This window comes from Ustilaginoidea virens, chromosome 5, assembly GCF_000687475.1.
Source record: "Ustilaginoidea virens chromosome 5, complete sequence".
NCBI lineage: Eukaryota > Fungi > Ascomycota > Sordariomycetes > Hypocreales > Clavicipitaceae > Ustilaginoidea > Ustilaginoidea virens.
In genome coordinates, this window is record NC_057320.1 from 2,646,836 (window position 1) to 2,663,573 (window position 16,738).

General features: G+C 54.3%; 4 protein-coding genes across 4 annotated transcripts; 1 reads left to right on the plus strand and 3 right to left on the minus strand.

Annotated features, from left to right (window-relative positions):
- Nucleotides 1-186: 186 nt before the first annotated feature.
- UV8b_06494 (uncharacterized protein) lies at nucleotides 187-3,493 on the minus strand (the record flags this gene model as incomplete). Its single annotated transcript, XM_043143991.1, has 5 exons — nucleotides 187-2,321; nucleotides 2,462-2,783; nucleotides 2,876-3,189; nucleotides 3,264-3,373; nucleotides 3,453-3,493. 5 exons carry the CDS (start codon nucleotides 3,491-3,493, stop codon nucleotides 187-189), a joined length of 2,922 nt encoding a protein of 973 aa, XP_042999926.1.
- Nucleotides 3,494-4,636: 1,143 nt separating this feature from the next.
- On the minus strand, nucleotides 4,637-5,521 carry UV8b_06495 (uncharacterized protein; the record flags this gene model as incomplete). Its single annotated transcript, XM_043143992.1, has 3 exons — nucleotides 4,637-5,196; nucleotides 5,279-5,342; nucleotides 5,447-5,521. 3 exons carry the CDS (start codon nucleotides 5,519-5,521, stop codon nucleotides 4,637-4,639), a joined length of 699 nt encoding a protein of 232 aa, XP_042999927.1.
- Nucleotides 5,522-6,308: 787 nt separating this feature from the next.
- Nucleotides 6,309-8,407, plus strand: UV8b_06496 (uncharacterized protein; the record flags this gene model as incomplete). The annotated part of the gene is made up of 2 exons (XM_043143993.1): nucleotides 6,309-6,498; nucleotides 6,564-8,407. 2 exons carry the CDS (start codon nucleotides 6,309-6,311, stop codon nucleotides 8,405-8,407), a joined length of 2,034 nt encoding a protein of 677 aa, XP_042999928.1.
- Nucleotides 8,408-9,208: 801 nt separating this feature from the next.
- On the minus strand, nucleotides 9,209-12,726 carry UV8b_06497 (uncharacterized protein; the record flags this gene model as incomplete). The annotated part of the gene is made up of 3 exons (XM_043143994.1): nucleotides 9,209-11,453; nucleotides 11,600-12,050; nucleotides 12,165-12,726. 3 exons carry the CDS (start codon nucleotides 12,724-12,726, stop codon nucleotides 9,209-9,211), a joined length of 3,258 nt encoding a protein of 1,085 aa, XP_042999929.1.
- Between the last annotated feature and the right edge of the window lie 4,012 nt (nucleotides 12,727-16,738).

A 16,738-nucleotide genomic window follows, 5' to 3' on the forward strand; every position in this document is an offset into this window, starting at 1 on the left:
GCTGAACATCCAAGGCTCCACCTTCACCGTCTTGCCAACGCACAGACGACCAGTGACAATGTGAAAACAAACAAACAAGACAGACAGACAGACAGACAGCATCACCTGCCGTACGAGCGAATCGTTTTTTTTTTTTTTTTTTTAAAACAAAAGGGGGTTTTCCTTCCTTCTCTGCTCCCCGTTCAGTCAGCCCCAACGGCCGCCTTCGCGCTCCGCCTCCAATCGGCGCATGCGTTCTTCCTCGTCGGCACCGTCTCTGGCCTCGCCGCGTCGACGGGACCGTCTGCCTTTGCGGCGGCCGCTGCTGCCGTCGCCGCCACCGCCGCCACCGCCGCCACCGCTGCCACCGCCCCCGTCGCCCCCGTCGCCGTCGCGCCCGCGCTTGGAGCCTCCCAGAGAGCCGAGGCCGGCCATCCGCTGTGCCTCCTTGACCAGGCGCTCGCGATTGCGGGCTTCCCGCTCCAAGGTGTGCGGGTCGACGGGTGTGCCCGACTTGCTGCCGCTGCCGCTGCCCGGCTTTTCTTGGCCCCGGGAGTTGGACGAGCGGGAGCCGGTGGTCGCTGGGGGTTCGGGCGAGCGAGAGCCTCTCCTGCTAGGGCTGGCATGTCTCTTGTCTCTATCCCGGTCCCGGTCCCGGTCCCGGTCCCGATCTCGCTCTCGGTCTCGGTCTCGGTCTCGCTCTCGCTCTCGCTCTCGCTCTCGCTCTCGGTCTCGTTCTCGCCGCCGGTCTTTGCGCCGGTCGCGGTCTCTATCACGGTCATGGCGACGCGAACTGTCGTGGTCTCGGTCCCGACGCGACCTGTGGCCAGATGACTTTGCCCTGTCGGCCTCCTGATGCGGGTCCCTGACGCGCTCCCTCCGGCCATCGTGGTCTCTGCCTCGACGGCTGCGATGACTGCCTCTCTTGGCCTGGTCGGCTGATCTGGACCGGGAACGCTCCGTGCGCTGCTTGCCTTCGCTGGCGGCCTGATGCTCGTCGTCATCGCCGGACATCTTGCCCTCGCGACGCTTCTTTCGACGGTGCGAATCCTCGTACTCATCCTCGCCAACCGACTCGGAGCGGTGGCGCCTGCGGCGCTGAGAGCTTCTTTTTTGGGAGTGGACCGGATCCCTGCTGCCGCTCCTGCTGCCGCCGCCCCTGCTGCCACTCCTACTCCCGCTCCTGCTCTTGCTCCGACTTCTGGCGCTTCTTTGCGACCTTGACGGTGAGCGAGTGATGCTGTGGGGTTGGCTACTGACGCGGACGTCGCGCCTCTCCAAGCCTTTCGACTGTTCTCTACTAGCATGAGCAGCTTGTGAGTCTTGTTCACGGTCAACAGAGTCACCTTGCGAGCCCGGTCGAACCGCCGGGCCCGATGGCGGCTGCGACGCGGCAGACGTCGTCACCTTGCTGGGTCCTTCGAAATCGACTTGGTACCCTCGAGCACGCAGAGTATGGAGACTGGTGTTTGGCAGCCCCTGTCGCATCGCCTTGGGCCCTGTTGGAGCATTGATGGGTACACTCGAAGCTGCTAGGACAGACTGAATAGCGCTGGACTCACCAGGGTTACCGGGAGGATCAGAGCGTGGCGGTTCCTTACGCTGGTTTGGCGTTGACGAGTCGACATTGTTGCCGGCATTGTCGGCATTGGCGGCAGTGGCGGCATTCTTGGCATTGCTGGCATTGTTGGCGATGCTGGCACTGTTGTTGTTATTGTTGCTGTTGTTGACGTTGTTGCTGGCAGCCTCTGTTGCTCGGTTGCTGCCGTCTTCTCCAGCTTGAGCTTGTTCTGGCGCCTTGTCAGAGTTGCGGCCATCAGCAGCAGGTTCCCCGGCGGCGGCGGCGACCTGACTTTGCGCTGGATAGACGGCATGGCTGCCTTGAGGAGAAATCTGTCCCTGTCCGTGTCCCTGTCCCGGTCCCGGTCCCGGTCCCTGCCCTTGGCCGTGAAAGTTGGGCGTGACGTTGTGCTGGTAGCCTCCACGACCATGTCCGCCAGAAAAGCCAAGGCCAAAGCCAAAGCTACGGCCACGGCCACGGCCTCGGCCATAGTTGAAGCGGCGATAGTCATTGAACTGGCCATAATTACCTTGATTGTAGCCTGTCTGGAATCCTGCGTTAAAGTTCCCAAAATCACCAGAGCCCATGCCGATACCATTTTGATTGTAATTATTCTGGTCGAAATTCCACGGCTGTGAACCATTCCAGTTATTATCATTGGAGCCTTGTCCATACCCTCCCACAAAGCCGCCCCCCATGCCGTTCATGCCCATGCCTTGAAAACCACCATTCATGTACATGTTTTGCATCGCCATCGGGTCCATCCCCATTCCTGGCATCCCTGTTTTTTATACATCTGGGTTAGCGAAAAGAGCACAAAAGAGAAAAAGGAGAAGGAGAGGAAGAAGAAAGCGAAGAAGAAAAACTCCTCGTCAGGGGGGAAACGACGTGAATCATATCGTATCCAAGGCTGCAACATACCCATCATGTTGAAGTTGCCAAACGAATTGGGCCCCATTCCATTTTGCATGGCCATCATCATCTGCATTTGACCAAAGTCGCCGACGCCTGGAAACGTAATGTTGATGGGAAAACCAGTGTTTGTCGGCCCGGATCCGTAATCTTCGAATCCATTGGCCTCGTGGCTGCCATTGTGCTCGTCCGTCTTGTTAGCCTGTTGATATTTTTCGTGCTCAGGGTCATGCTGCTCCGCATTGCCCTCCGCCTTTCCTGCAGTACCAACTTCTGTCGGATTGGCCGAGCCAACAGGTTTCGCCGGTCCATCGCCGTGGGGCTTATCCATCTTTTTATTTTTTTTTTCATACGAAGATTGTGTCAGTTTTGCATGGAGTACTTCCGGGGCGTCAAGAAGAGGTTCATTCGCGTTTAGCCTACCTCGGAGTTTTTGAGTGATGAAGTTTGCTGTTGATTCGGTTCATCTTTACTGTTGGACACTTCTCCGTTGACCTTTTGATTCACTGGAGCGTCACTACCAGCAGGTTGCGTTTTGGCATCCGCAGCTGTCGGGCCAGGTCCCTCGGCCGGGGTCGCTGATGTCGTCTCCTTTGGCCTGCTGGCTTCCCTCTTCTTCTCAGCTGTTCGGAGAAAGACCCTAATGGTAGTTCTGAGGGACTTGTTGGGGTTGCAATCCTCGGCAGAAAGAGGCGAGTGTTCGCAAACGGGGCAAGAAGAAGGGAGATGGGATTGGCCTTGTGAATGATGTTAGACTAGTCATCGACACGGTTACCGAGACATGACAGACTAGGCGGGTGTTCAAGCTTACATGATTCGCAAATGGCTTGCTCACAGCAAGGCAGTCGAAAGGCATTGACGGCCAGTTTGCTACAGATTGCGCAACGTAGTTTGATTGGAATGTCGTCAGGCGACAAGGAGCTACACATGTTGTATTAGCAACTTGAGGGCTCCTTTGGTCCCAGTTGGTTTTGGGGGGGCCGGGTGAAGGGGGAAATACCTTATAAGCTCCGCCTGAGCCTCAGAAATGGACAAAGCCATGTCGTCGGCACCCGGGTAAAATTTACTCTAATTGGGACAACATCGGGTACGAGCTAGGCAGACTGGAGGGAGGTTGAGAGGGAAAGAAATTGAAAGGCTGGGCCAGGACCGAAAACAGCAGCGATAAAGAGTAGAAAGAAAAGACAGAAAGAAGACGAAGAAAATATCAAGTATCGGGGCGCTCTTCGACTTGGGCACCAGGACGCGGGGATTCGTGATGGCAGCTTTCCGCGTGGCAGCAAATTCGTTGACGATGGGTTTTGCTGTGTCGAGAAAGCAGCCCTGTGTTCTTTCCCGACGTTTGCTGTGAGGAGTTTTGACGCGATTCATGGACGGAAAAGTGGGTCCCACTGGCAGCGCGCTGCAGCAGATGCACGTGACTGGGAGATGCGTGGCGGCGTGGGCATTTCCTCGGCAAAGGAAGAAAGGACTCTGGTCAACTTTTCAACAACAAGCAAGTTTACAGTGGCAATTCGTTTTGATTGAGCAGCAGAGTTAATACTGCGTCCTATCCGGCAAGCCGCAGTAGGCACTGGTCCGTTTTATGCGCATGTGCTGCTGTGTACTTGGGAGTCGGAACGAAGGAGTTGGCGAGGCGGATGTCCGTCGTGCCCGAAGCTTCACCACCGTTGCGTTGCATCTTTTGTTCTCACAAAGCCCCTCTCCTGCAGGGCAAAGCGAAAACTGTCGAAAGGATACTTTGAGAGTTCGGCGCTATATCTGTGGCGTACCTGCGTACAAGTTCGCGCTGAAGCACGTCAGCCTGAAAGGCTACTTTTATGCGGCGGCGCTTGTCATCCGGCCCATGTCAGTTTGATAGGGAAGGACTTTGACCAAACATCTAAGTATGTAGGTAGACAGTAATAATATAACTTGACTCGGAACAAAGCTGGGCTCCCCGCATCCCGAACCCCCCAAAAAGAGGAAAGAAGAAAGAAGAAAGAAGAAAAAGAAAAAGAAAAAGAAAAAAGTAAAGAAAAAAGTAAAGGAAAAAGAAAAGGAAAAAGAAAAGGAAAAGGAACGACGGTGGCTCCCAGTTTCCCTGCCATTAGCATCACAATACGAACAGACTTGACATTGACAAAAAGAAGCGCCGACCCAAAACCAGATTCCAGGAATGCGTGGATGCTCCTTGTCCAACATCTAGCAAGCACAGCCATCCTTTGGACCCGCATCTCTGGCGCCGAGGTTCACACGTTGTTCCTCGCCTGCTCTGTTGGCAGCACCGCTGGTGCCCGCACCTCTGGCCGACTTTAAAGACGTTTCAGGAATGGCGTTGGCGATGGCAGTGAAGACCTCTTTAACGTTGTGACCAGTTTTGGCACTGGTTTCGAAAAACAGCAGGCTCTCCTCCTCGGCGTAGGCCTTGGCTTCGCCTCTTGGCACCTTTCTGGCGTCACCCGAATTCTCGGCATCGTCGACCTGACCTTCACCTTCACCTGCCGACTCGGCAGCCAGGTCCAGCTTGTTTCCCACAAGAGCAATGACAATCCCGGGCGAAGCTTGCCGTTGCAACTCGGCAACCCAGTGCTTGGCTTTGACAAGGGAGCTAGGCTTGGTGAGGTCGTAGACAACGAGGGCAGCTTGTGCGTTGCGGTAGTACATGGGAGCCAGAGAGGCGAAGCGCTCTTGACCTGCAGTATCCCAAATCTCAAACTTGATTGTCCGTGTCGGCAAGTTGCACTTTTGCGTCAAGAAGGCCGCTACGGAGCTTGGTGTTAGCTGAACTTGAACGGTAAAGCCAAGGCGCAGAGGCGATGTGATTTCGACACCTGTTCGACGTACCTCCGATTGTGGGCTCCTTGTTTTCCTGAAAATCGTTATTGACGAATCGAAGGACTAGTGAGGACTAAGGCTGTAGTTAATAGGCAGATCAAAGTGGCCGGGGGAGGGGTGATGGAACCTCGCGGCAGGACTGAAGACGAGAGTAAACGAAGGGTAGGTTCCACCTACTTTGCCCACGGCAGCTTCACCAAGCAGAACCAGCTTGACACTGCTGCTCGGTTTAGGAGCATTAGAATCGGCCATTCTGTCGACTCTTTTTTTGTTTTTTTAATGGCAGATTGAAGGCGCGCTCGGTCAACTTGTGGGAGGGACGTTGTGAACAACGTTCGAGATGGTGCAGCGAAGCCAGCCGGCGACCAAAGGCCAAGGAGGGCTGCTAAACTTGGGTCCAAAGGGGGGGGGGGGGGGGACTGGCCGGCGACGATGGTTCAAGGTCGAGGAAAGCTAGGGTTGGCGCCGAGGTCGATGCTGCGGGATGTTTGAGTCGATCGTTGGAGGGAGACACACGGACCAGAGTCAAAGGCAGAGGAGGAGGTGAGGTGGTTAGGGCAGAGGGTGCCTGCCGAAGTGCAAAGGAGGATGACGAGGTGCAAATCAATACGACCAACGACCAATACGACCAAAGTCTGACGACAGCCTGCACAAAGCCTGCACAAGGCCTTCACAAGGCCTGCACAAGGCCCAGCTTGGGGAGACCCACCCGCGCCCCAGTTGACGACGGCACGCCGCCACCAGCCACAGCACCTCGTACGTACGGCGGACTCCACAAGTAACACGAAGAGTCTGCTGCACTGGGCCGGCCCCGCCGAGGAGAACTATGGAAATCCTCTGCGTTTCCAATGGCAGAAAAATGCTTCACCGCCAAAAAAAAAAAAAAAAAAAAAACCTCCTGGATCGTTGCGTCACGTTCAACGTCGCTTTCATCCGGATCTGTCGATGCCTTTTTGCGTTGTTGCTACAGTCAACGATCGCACTATACTGGGAAAGCGCTCACAACCAACCAGGAAGCCCGGCTGCGCTGCACGTCGCCATGACTTCTAGCTTGCCAGCGAACAAGACCAGCTCTTTGGACCCCAAGAGTTGCAAGCGCAACTTGCTGGAAGAAAGCGATTCGGATTCCGATGACGGCGGCACTCCTCTAGAATCTGGCGACTTCAAAGTCAACCAAGAGTACGCCCGCCGCTACGAGTTCAACAAGAAACGCGAAGAGCGTCACAAGTGTAGGCAATCCGCCATGGGTGTACGTATCCCTTGTTTTTCTCTCGAGGTGGCTGACATGTTGCAGTGGAGGAAAAGTTCAAGACGAGCGGCAAGTTCCGGGACGGGGGCCATAAGGATGACAAAGATGACGATTCGTCGTCCTCCGACGAGACCGAAGACGAAGACGGATTTCTGGCGACGGAGGATTTGGATGCTCAGATATCGGCTACCCTGGAAGCCATTCGAAACAAAGACCCCCGGCTATACGACAGTAAACACAAATTTATCGACATGCCCAACCAAGACACGGCTGCCAAGGAACAAAAGGACAAGCCCGTGTTTCTTCGGGATTACCACAGAGAAAACTTGCTGCGAGGGGTTGCTGGGACCTCTGTCGACGAGGAGCATGCTGTGCCGCAGACCTATTCCCAGGAGCAGGATGCGCTGAAAAAATCCATCATGTCAGAGATCAACGCTGTCGAAGCCGGGGACGGATCCGACGAGTCCGACGACGACGACGACGACGGTGGTTTCATGGCCAAGAAAAAATCCAACCATGCCAAAACGCAGGACAATGGCGTCCACCCGTCAAGGGCTGCCGCTCTGAAAATCTCCGAACTGGACGTTGAAAACGCCGATAAAGACCCAGAGACGTTCTTGTCGAATTTCCTTTCTTCCAGGGCCTGGATCCCCGAGGAAGGCGGAAAGTGGAAAGCCTTTGAATCCGACGACGGCGATGACGATGCGGACGATCATGCCGAGGAGTTTGAGCAAGCTTACAACTTGCGGTTCGAGCATCCCGAAAAGAGCAACCAGGTGTTGAAGTCGTATGCTCGTGACTTTGCCGCCGCACGATCCGTCAGACGAGAGGACAAGTCGAGCAGGCAACGGCAACGAGAACAGGAGCGCCAGCGAAAAGACGAGGAGAAGCGCCAAAGGCGCGAAGAGAGGGCTAGGTTGCGAAAGCTCAAACTCGAGGAAACTGAAGAGAGGCTCCGCAAAGTCAAGCAAGCCGCCGGTGCGGTCGGCAAGAACTTGACAGAAGACGAGTGGATCGCGTTTCTCGACGACGCCTGGGACAACGACAAATGGGAGGGGGAGATGAGGAGACGGTTCGGCGACGAATACTATGCTCTGGAGGATGATGATGATGCCGCCTCTGCATCGGACGACGGAAACGAGCAGGGCGATGGAGAGGAGAACAACAAGAAGAAGAAGAAGAAACACCCAAAGAAACCCAAGTGGGAGGACGACATTGACATAAAGGACCTGATTCCAGATTTTGAAGACGACGCAACCACGCCAGGAGCCAAGCTGTCCGAGAATGAGGGCGACGGGGATGGCGACGGCGAAGACGGCGAAGACGGCGACGACCACGCCGACGACGCACCCGCCCCCAAGAAACGCAAGACGTCCGAGCACAAGCGCATCCGTCTCGAGGGCCAGAAGCAAGCCCGCCAGCAGCGCAGCAAGCTCGAGGCCCTCGTCGACTCCAAGCTCGAGCTCACCAACCACCATCTGCTCAAGCCCCAGCCGGAGGTGGCGTTTCGCTACCGCGAAACCTCGCCCCAGTCGTTTGGCATGACGGCCCGGGACATCCTCCTCGCCCCGTCGGACAAGTCCCTCAACGACTTCTTCGGCCTCAAGAAGCTCGCGACGTTCCGGGACCCGGAAAAGAAGCGCCGCGACAAGAAGCGTCTGGGCAAAAAGGCCCGCCTCAGGGAGTGGCGCAGAGGGACCTTTGGCAAGGACTATGAGCGGGACGGCCCGACGTACGGCTTCGAAAGGCTCCTCGAGGACCAGGACGGCGCGGCGGTGCATGACCCCCCGCCACCGCCGGCTGGGTCTAATGATGCATCGGGAGACGCTGTCGGCGATGCGGGCGGCAGCAAGAAGAAGAGAAAGAGATCCAAGGCTAAAAAGGAATAAAGCTGCCGAGCTCGACAGACGTCGGGACACAGAAGCCCAATAAACATGCATGCCCGAAGGCGGGGGGGGGGGGGCACACCTTCAGTTCCAAGGTTGCTGACTGAGGGCAGGAAAGGCAAGCCCGTGCCGGTTCAGCTTTGTCTAGATAACCTTTGGTCCTTCGCGCCCATCTGGAGCGAACAGCAGGGAAATAGGGACATGCATGGCAGGTAGAGGCAGGTGCTTGCTAGCTATACACTGTTGTAATCACTGGCAGCAATCAGTTCACGCTTCCGTCATATCTTATCTAGACTTCCAAGTTCCACTAAAATCTAAAACTTCTGGGTATATCCTAAAATCTGTCATCGGCTTTCATCAATCAGGCGCAAGTAAAAATGCGTACTTTATTTCAAAAGGCCGCACCAAGAACCCAAAGAAAGTGTGTCGTCACCCAAGTCGTATATATGTATAAAGATGGCTGCGTAGCTTTGCCTCGGATTCTCCCCGTAAAAAGACTCGGAAAGCCGCGCAGCATGGCAAGGTGGACATGTTCCCGGCACGCGCGTCATCCCCTTGGCCGTAACCATTCTTTGCAAATCAGCGCCAGCGAGGCAAAGCTCTTTGCCGCTGTCGTGGCATTCTTCTGCCGCTGTTGTCTTGTCCCGTTGCGATCGATTGCAGGTAACGTAGAGTTCACACGGATCAGTCTTGCGCTCCCGCGTCCTCTGGATCGGGTTTCTGTTTCGTATTTTCCCCTCGTCAACCTGGTCTCCCAGACTGCGTGGCCTCGTGTGAACAGATGTCATAACTGTAGGAAGCTGTTCACAATGAATGCCGTAGGCCATCCATTATCTGGTGAGGCACTGAGCCGTTGCTTCCGAGAACAGTGTTGAATGGATCCATGGCATTGGCGTTGCCGACGGTCCTGCAGGGTTCGGCACCGCCGGAAAAGATCACGTTTTGCGATTGCGGCGGTTCCATGCTGAGAGGCATGAACCATCCTCCTGGTGGGAGATTGCTGCCAGGATAACCGTCGAGGACATCGGCGCCACTTTGGCCCTGATGCATGGGACTGCCGCCCCTGAAGTGCGCCTCCCGCATGTTAATTGCACCTTGGTCTGCGTCAAGAATTTTGTTGTTCGCCGTATCCTTGGTCTGCCAGCTGGACGTGATTGAGCCCATAATTGGGTGTCCGTTGGCGGTTGACACGTAAGCGCCGAAAGACTGCTGCTGTTCAATGTTTTGAGGTGCATTGGCAGCATGATTGCTTCCATCACAACTCACTTGCGGCATATGGGGAACAGAATAGAATCCTGCTTGATCAAGGTCGTGTTGGTGAAAGGTCCCTGCCTGCCCTGGGCTGAGCGGAGACATGGCGCAGAATAGCTGGGTCTGGACATGAGCCAGAGCTGCTGGGCTAAATACTGCAGGGCCTGTTCCTGCTGTGGTCTGGTCGCCCGGAGAGACGGACGCATGCTGTGAAGCAGCTGCTGCTCCTTGTTGGGAGAGTATTCTGGGGAGGGCGGCGTCCACGTGGTTCATGACAGCTTCCCCGGTCCGGTTGCTCGCTTTTGGGCTGCAGACAGCATCGCCAGATCGTTTGCGTTTGCTTGCGGAGCCTTGTGATGCGGCCCTGCCCTCTGTGCCAGACGGCGATGCGAGACTGGCGAAGAAATCCTGAACTGGCTGCAGTTCGGGCCTTTGCCCCAAAACAGCATCCTCGCCCTTTTCCCTACTCCACGCAGCGGCGGGTTCTGCGACATCGGAATCCGAGACGCCGTGGGAATAACGATTGAACCAATCTGCGTGCTGCAACAATGGCCATGCCCATAATCCTTGCAGACAGAGGTTCCCGGATCGAGATGCCTCCAAAGCGGTTCTGTACTGAGTACGGATGTTTTCGACCATCCAGTGAAACATGCCCCAGTACCTAATCGCTTTGCGCAGATACGTGATGTTGATGCCTGCATTCATCTCAGCAGTCGTCTTGGTGTTGGAGTTGCCAGAGAAGATTTCGAGAATGTGAACGCTAGTAGCAAAGAAGGCGCAGTATCCAGCAAATGGTGCAGTGACGGTGCAACTGCATTTCTCGCCGTCTCGCAGTATTTCGGAAATTCTGTTCGCCGCCATTAGAGTTTTAGCACGCATCTGCGGTAGGAAATCTGAAGGCGGGTCTTGGTCACCAGAACCACTGGTCGGGGAGACAGCTGCCTTGTGTAAAAAGAGGATATTCTGCTGCAGGGAAAGATGCATTAGCAAGAACTGGCTGGCCGTCTTCTCAGTCGAGTGCAGATGGAGGTTATCGCTGGAATACTGAAGCGAGTCCGGGAGACTGTGGTGTAGCTGCTCTGCTTGTTGAACGAGCGCCATAAAGGTCGATTTCTCATCGTACGAGGGGTACGCGTCCCTTTCTCGGCCACCATGGTAGAAGTATGCAACAATTCTACCCCAGATGGCGACGGCACGAATGGTGTATGCTGCCACATCCATGTGCTCCTCCCGTTCGGAAAAGACACCGCTTTCATCCGTGGCTTCGGATTGCGGCAAGGATCCGTCCAATAGTTCCGTTTTAGCTGGAATGTCGAGTTGAAAGTAGGACTCCTTGACCGGAAGTTGTATTTGTAGGGATTCTTCCTTGATAAACATTGGCCGGTCAGATCCGGAAGAGTTGAAACGATCCATTAAAAAACAAGCCCACATGATACGTCGACGAGTTTCGCGATCAATGAAACTAAGCGGTTCTTTGCTTCCTTGTCTGGATGGATCGTATTCTAAATCTCTGTGAAGTTGAAGAGCGAACGCCATGCGAATGGCTTGGCCGCCCAAAGCCCAACTTCGACCCCCCTGACACGTGCCGAATTCATGCAACCCCAGAATGAGGAGACAAGTCAAGACAGTTATGTTGGGCCACTCATACCGCCTGGTACAGATATCTCTGGCATGAGATGCCCACTCTTCACCGCGGAGAAACGGTTTCGTGGTTGCGGAACTGTTTGATGATTGCAGGGCGAACCGCGAAGCAACAGCACAAACGGAAAGAATCAGAACCGGAGGCAGACTATTATTTCTAGACCAAAACGCGTTAGCCTCCAGGGATATGCACGGAGGCCTCCATTTTCTTTTTCTTTTCTTTCACTTTTTTTTTTTTTTTTTTTTTTTTTTCCAGAACAGAGAACTTAGCCATCACTGGGGAACGACGTCCTGGAGACTTACCTCAGCTTGCGCATATAACTGGGCTTATGTAGGAGGTGATATGCTTGTCCGTAGACACTGTCGAAGAATACCTCGGCTAGATGCTCCTGGGTTTCTTTGGATGGCAAAGCGCCGGCGCCTTCTTGCAGCAGGAGGTTCTCCTCCAAACTCTCTCCGTGTTTGGGAAATGGCATCTCGACTGCCCCAACGACGACCTTGACCTCGGCCGATGCTTTTGCCCACGCCGCTAGATCCGAGCCAAAGGCTTCTTCAGCACCTCTTTTTTTGGACGCCGGCTTATTGCCAGTGTTTCCGCCGAGGATAGCTGGCTTGACAAGTGCTCTGGTAACCGGTGCGGTAGTGTCCAGGTCTGATTTTGGAGTGACTTTGATGAGTCGATCCTCCATTCTCTTCAGGCGTTTATCCAGCATGGTCATATAGTCGGTACGTGGTGCCGTTTTACGAGCAGTGACTTTGTAGACGCAAGGTATACGCGCTCTCAAGCAATGCTTGCACGCAGGCTTCTCTCCTGAGCAACGAATTTTTTTGCGACGACAAGCAATGCATGCGAGAGGAAGGCGTTTACGGTCCTTGCCAGCTTTCGTCTTCAACTCGCTCCAGGCAGGGGGGGCTCCGACTCTGTCCTCGCTGGTCTTGAGCCCAAGGTCGGTGCCGTCTGCGCGACTGCTGATTGGCAGGTCAAGCTCGTCAGTGCCACACTCCTGAAGCCCGTTTTCCGCTGGCGAATGGTTCCCACAGTTATGATTTTCGAGGACATCAAGACTGCTGCCCCGATGAGCCTGCTGATCAAGGAAGAATGGCCCGGACTCGGCAGACATGGAAGCTAAGTAATGGCTCGCATAGGCACCATTGTCAGTAAGGCCGTCAGCTTGTCGTGAGAAATCCGCGGCAATAGGGCTGTCGAGAATGATCTCGGGAAGGCTCATCATGTGGTTCTGCTCTATGCAGGCGGACGGGAAAGAAAAGTCTGGAAAAGAATCGGCATTCATGATTGCAGTAGGGCTTCTGCTTAGGGCCACTGGGGTCGGCTGAAGGTACACGTCCTGAGAGGCAGCCGGGCCGATGCGCTCTTGGTCAACGACCTGTCGAGTCTGATGAGAGTCGAGACGATAGTAGTCACGATACATGGTCCCCGCCCACGGAAGCGGAGATTTGAGCGTCGAGCAGCCGTACGAGATGGCCAAGGCCTCGCTTCAACTATGGCTATGTTGCATGAAATTTGCCCAGGGGGTTTTTTTTTTTCTTCTTCGTCTTTTTCTCCTTCTCTCCTTTCTGTGACACGAGACGGCACTGGGCTGAAAATAAAGGGCGTTCCACAACGACCTTGAATCGAACCGGTAGATGCGGAACTGGTTGAAGATGGATGTGTGTAGAGGTGACAGTCGTTACCGCTTAAAATCGTTTTGATTGATTAACCAGATGTGCAAAGATGCCCGAATCTGGACGAAGAATGACCAACAGTAATCCAAACCGGATTGATGAGACTTGTCGTCGGCGAGATCAGCAATCGTTCAGGAATGGAAAACTGTCAAGGGCAGGAATGAGCAAATACACGATGCAGCAGAGCCAGCTCTGCAATGAGGAAGCGTGGGATGATTATACAAATACGATGATAGGCGAAGGAGGGAAGGAGCAAGCGGAAGGGAGGACGCTCATGAAAGCAGAATAATCAGTTCTCGGGCTGCAAAATAACCGTTTAATGACTGACGCAAAAGTCCTTTGAAGGTTTGGTCCGTCCAGGTAGCGAGCGACGCCGCGAGAGAAGTCAACAAGACAAGTCCTGTGGCCGAGGTTGAGAACCAGATACCAGCCGGTTGAGGTGGAACCCCGCCCAAGCTGCCTGGGGGACCCATGGATATCACGGACAGTGGGAACCCGACGTACATAGTAGAGAGTCGAGAACGAAGCACGAAGCACGAAGCACGAAGCACGAAGCACGAAGCAAGTGGAGGGCAAAGTACAGGAGACACGGATCCAGGCTAGGTAGTTGACAACTCTCAAGCTTATTTATTGGTCCAAGGAAATAACTGGGGAAAGAAAATAGCAAAAGTAAGGAGCACCAGCAATTTCGCTCACGGCTTGCTGACGTTGATTTGCTGTCTGGTAGCTTTTAGGTGATGGTTATGTTAAGGCGCTGTGGATTCGGTCCGGGCCACCAAGTTAAGTTCTCTTGTAGGAACCCGCCCCACCACCCGCGCAGAGATGGGGGGGGGGGGGGGTGGACAAGGCAGAGTTTGGAGGTGAGGCCAAAGGAGCAAATGGGAAGGAGCTAGCGGGGACGGGGATAAGCCATTGAGCCTCAGGCAGACCTCTCATGACGAGATGATGAGTCAAGGAAGGAAGCACCCAAAGGCCCGCTGCCAAAGAGGTGAATAAGGGAAGCTGGCGAGCGCAGAAACGAAACGCCACGGGGCGCCTGCCTTGTGCATATGTGCACGAATTACTCGCCAGTTGTCCAAGACGATCTGACAATACCCGCTCCGCTGCATCCATGGTGTTTCGCTTCGACTGCGGGCGGGAGCTCTCAACGCAGACCAGCAATGGTTAGTTCAGTGGCGGGAGAAGCTAGGTACGGGATGTGATGATGGTGACGGTACCCTGGTGCAATGCGCATGTGTTTGGGCGGGCTTTTACGTCATCATTCACGGCCGATATTCCGGCGTGAGCAACTCAATGGGCATGCAAGGGGGGCAGGCAGGAGCTGGCACTGCCTTGGAGGGGAGGGGGGGGGGGGGGGCCAATTCAGTACTATCTAACGCAAGCAAGAAGACTGACTTTTACGATCACCGGACTGGAGGAAGGAAGGTGCTGGTTGCAGCGGGTTGGGCAAAGGTTGAACAGCTTCAACCTTGAACCTTGAATCTTGGACGATTTGGCAGATGGGACCCGGGAGTCAGGAGTCGCGACGGTTGGCCGATATTTCCATTGCCAGGTCCATCTGAATCCGCATCGGTTCGTGAACCCCTGGCATATCCTGTCGGAGCGTGTGTACGTACCATGTATATGTAGCCTTGCGAATCCTTGATGCTTACCTTAGGTACTCGGCTTTCTTTCAGGCCATGAAACGCTCCGACACTAATTACAATGTCGCCTTGTTTCGGCTGCCATGTCCGTCCAGTCCAGCCAGAACTGGGGATCGTTGCCTTGCCTCGTCATCTTTGGCGAGCTTTTAATCGTGTCTCTCAACCAGCCAGCACCTGCAGGCAGCAGGAGGGGTGACGACTGCGTCAGAGATTTACGGATACATGAGATAATAAAATATGACTGATGTGGTGGCAGACTGTGGGAGAAAGAAAAGGGGGGAGGTGGTCCCAAGTCATGGTTTCTGGTGCAACAACAAGCAAGTGGAAGGGAAGCCAGGTCATGGCACGCACATGTTGCCCATCCAGCATCCATCCAGGGTAGCATCTGCGTTGCATCCAGAGGCCCGCAGAAGCGCAGTTGAGTTCGTTCAATAATCAGGACATCCAAGCAGAACAAAACATGGATGCATCATGTTTTTTTTTTTTTTTTTTTTTTTTTTTTTTTTTTTTTTTTTTTTTTTTTTTTTTTTTCGCCGCCTTCATCTACAAATAAATATAGGCATAGATCTCTGGGCGGTTATCATCATCTCCCATCTTATGATTCATACCGAACGGCATCCTGTCGCCAGAATTGATGGGGTTATGTCTAGGTACCTAGACGCAAGCACTTTGACGATAACTCACTACAGTCTGGTACGTGCCAACTGCCCGTTACTTCTGCATCCTAACGTAGTAACCCGACCTACCTGATCAAGTGCCATAGTTGGATTAGCTATGTAGACCCATAGGCTGCTTCTTCCCCCCCCCCCCTCCCCCCCCCCTGGAAACTCGCCCCACAGTGCCGACACATCATCAAAGCCCGGGAGAGAGGTTGGTTGCCTGTCTAAGACACCCTCGAACCAAAATAGTCAAGCGCAATTTCCGCATCTGTCATGTGTCCATTGCCAAGTGCCAACTCTGGCATTCCGCATTCCCCTGTTTTCTTTCCTTCCTTCTTTCTTTCTTTCTTTCTTACCCCCCTTCTCAAGTTATCCGACTCGGACCGGCAGCTATAAGGCTGGCCCATGGCGTGGCTGCCCCCACAAGGCGCCCCGCCCCAGTGAATACCTACTGTACCTCCCTCCTATCAATGTCTTCATGCGGCTATCCTAAAGAAGCTCGAGCACCTACCTACAACTCCAGAAGCAACGTCACGATGGCAGCTCGGCCAGTCTGTGTAATGTGATATGCAATGAGGCTCAGCATCCCCATCGGGAGTGCGATTTGCAGGTACCTACCTCTAGTTAGTCCTACTCCGTATGGATGGTCCTGGTACAAGGAAGGTACAGCGCAGCCGACCGACGTTATAGTACGGACGTACTCCGTACCCACACGTAGAATCGCTAACCTCTTTTGGTAAAGCGCGAAACTCCAGAATCGGGCGTTCTCCAGGGACCAGGAGCTCCTGGCGATGGGGCAGGAAACTTGACGTCTGCCGCGCCTGCCCAGTTCGGACTAACCCTGAAACATTTTGTACTGTGTGGCTGTAAGAGAATACCGAGGAGGTAGGTTAGGTACCTACCTGGTAGCCTTGGAGCTATCCCCGGTTAGCCGTCACAAGTAGCAGGCAAGGCCATGGAAAGAAAATGGACATGTCTCGGGATAGCGCATGCCAATGGTAGTGGTAGCTGACTTTTTACAAAGACTGGGCACCAACCAGGCCATGGGTCCATTTATGTGCGACAAGCGGAGAGCTTGTCTCACAGGTAGGTACCTAGGTAGGTAGAGTACGGACTACGGACTACGGAGTACTCGACTGAATAGGTAATGAAGAAAACAAACAAAGCTACCTAGGTAGGTAGGTAGGTACCCAAGGAGGAACTCAAGCAACTCTCTGCCCGTCTCGAGCAGAGCCTGGTCTTTTTTTTTTTTTTTTTGTTGCACTAGACGCTTTCTTACATTGCTGTTCTGTTGCCGCAAGGCTAATGGTCCAGTTGAGATGATGGAATGACCAGAATCACAAGAGGTTCTGGACTTAAGACCCTGGTGTTGTTCATGTCAGCAGAGAGAGCTAAAAACAGTCTTGGTTCAGGGTTGTTGATGATACGGGTCGTGCAGGACGAGACTGCCGGGTTTA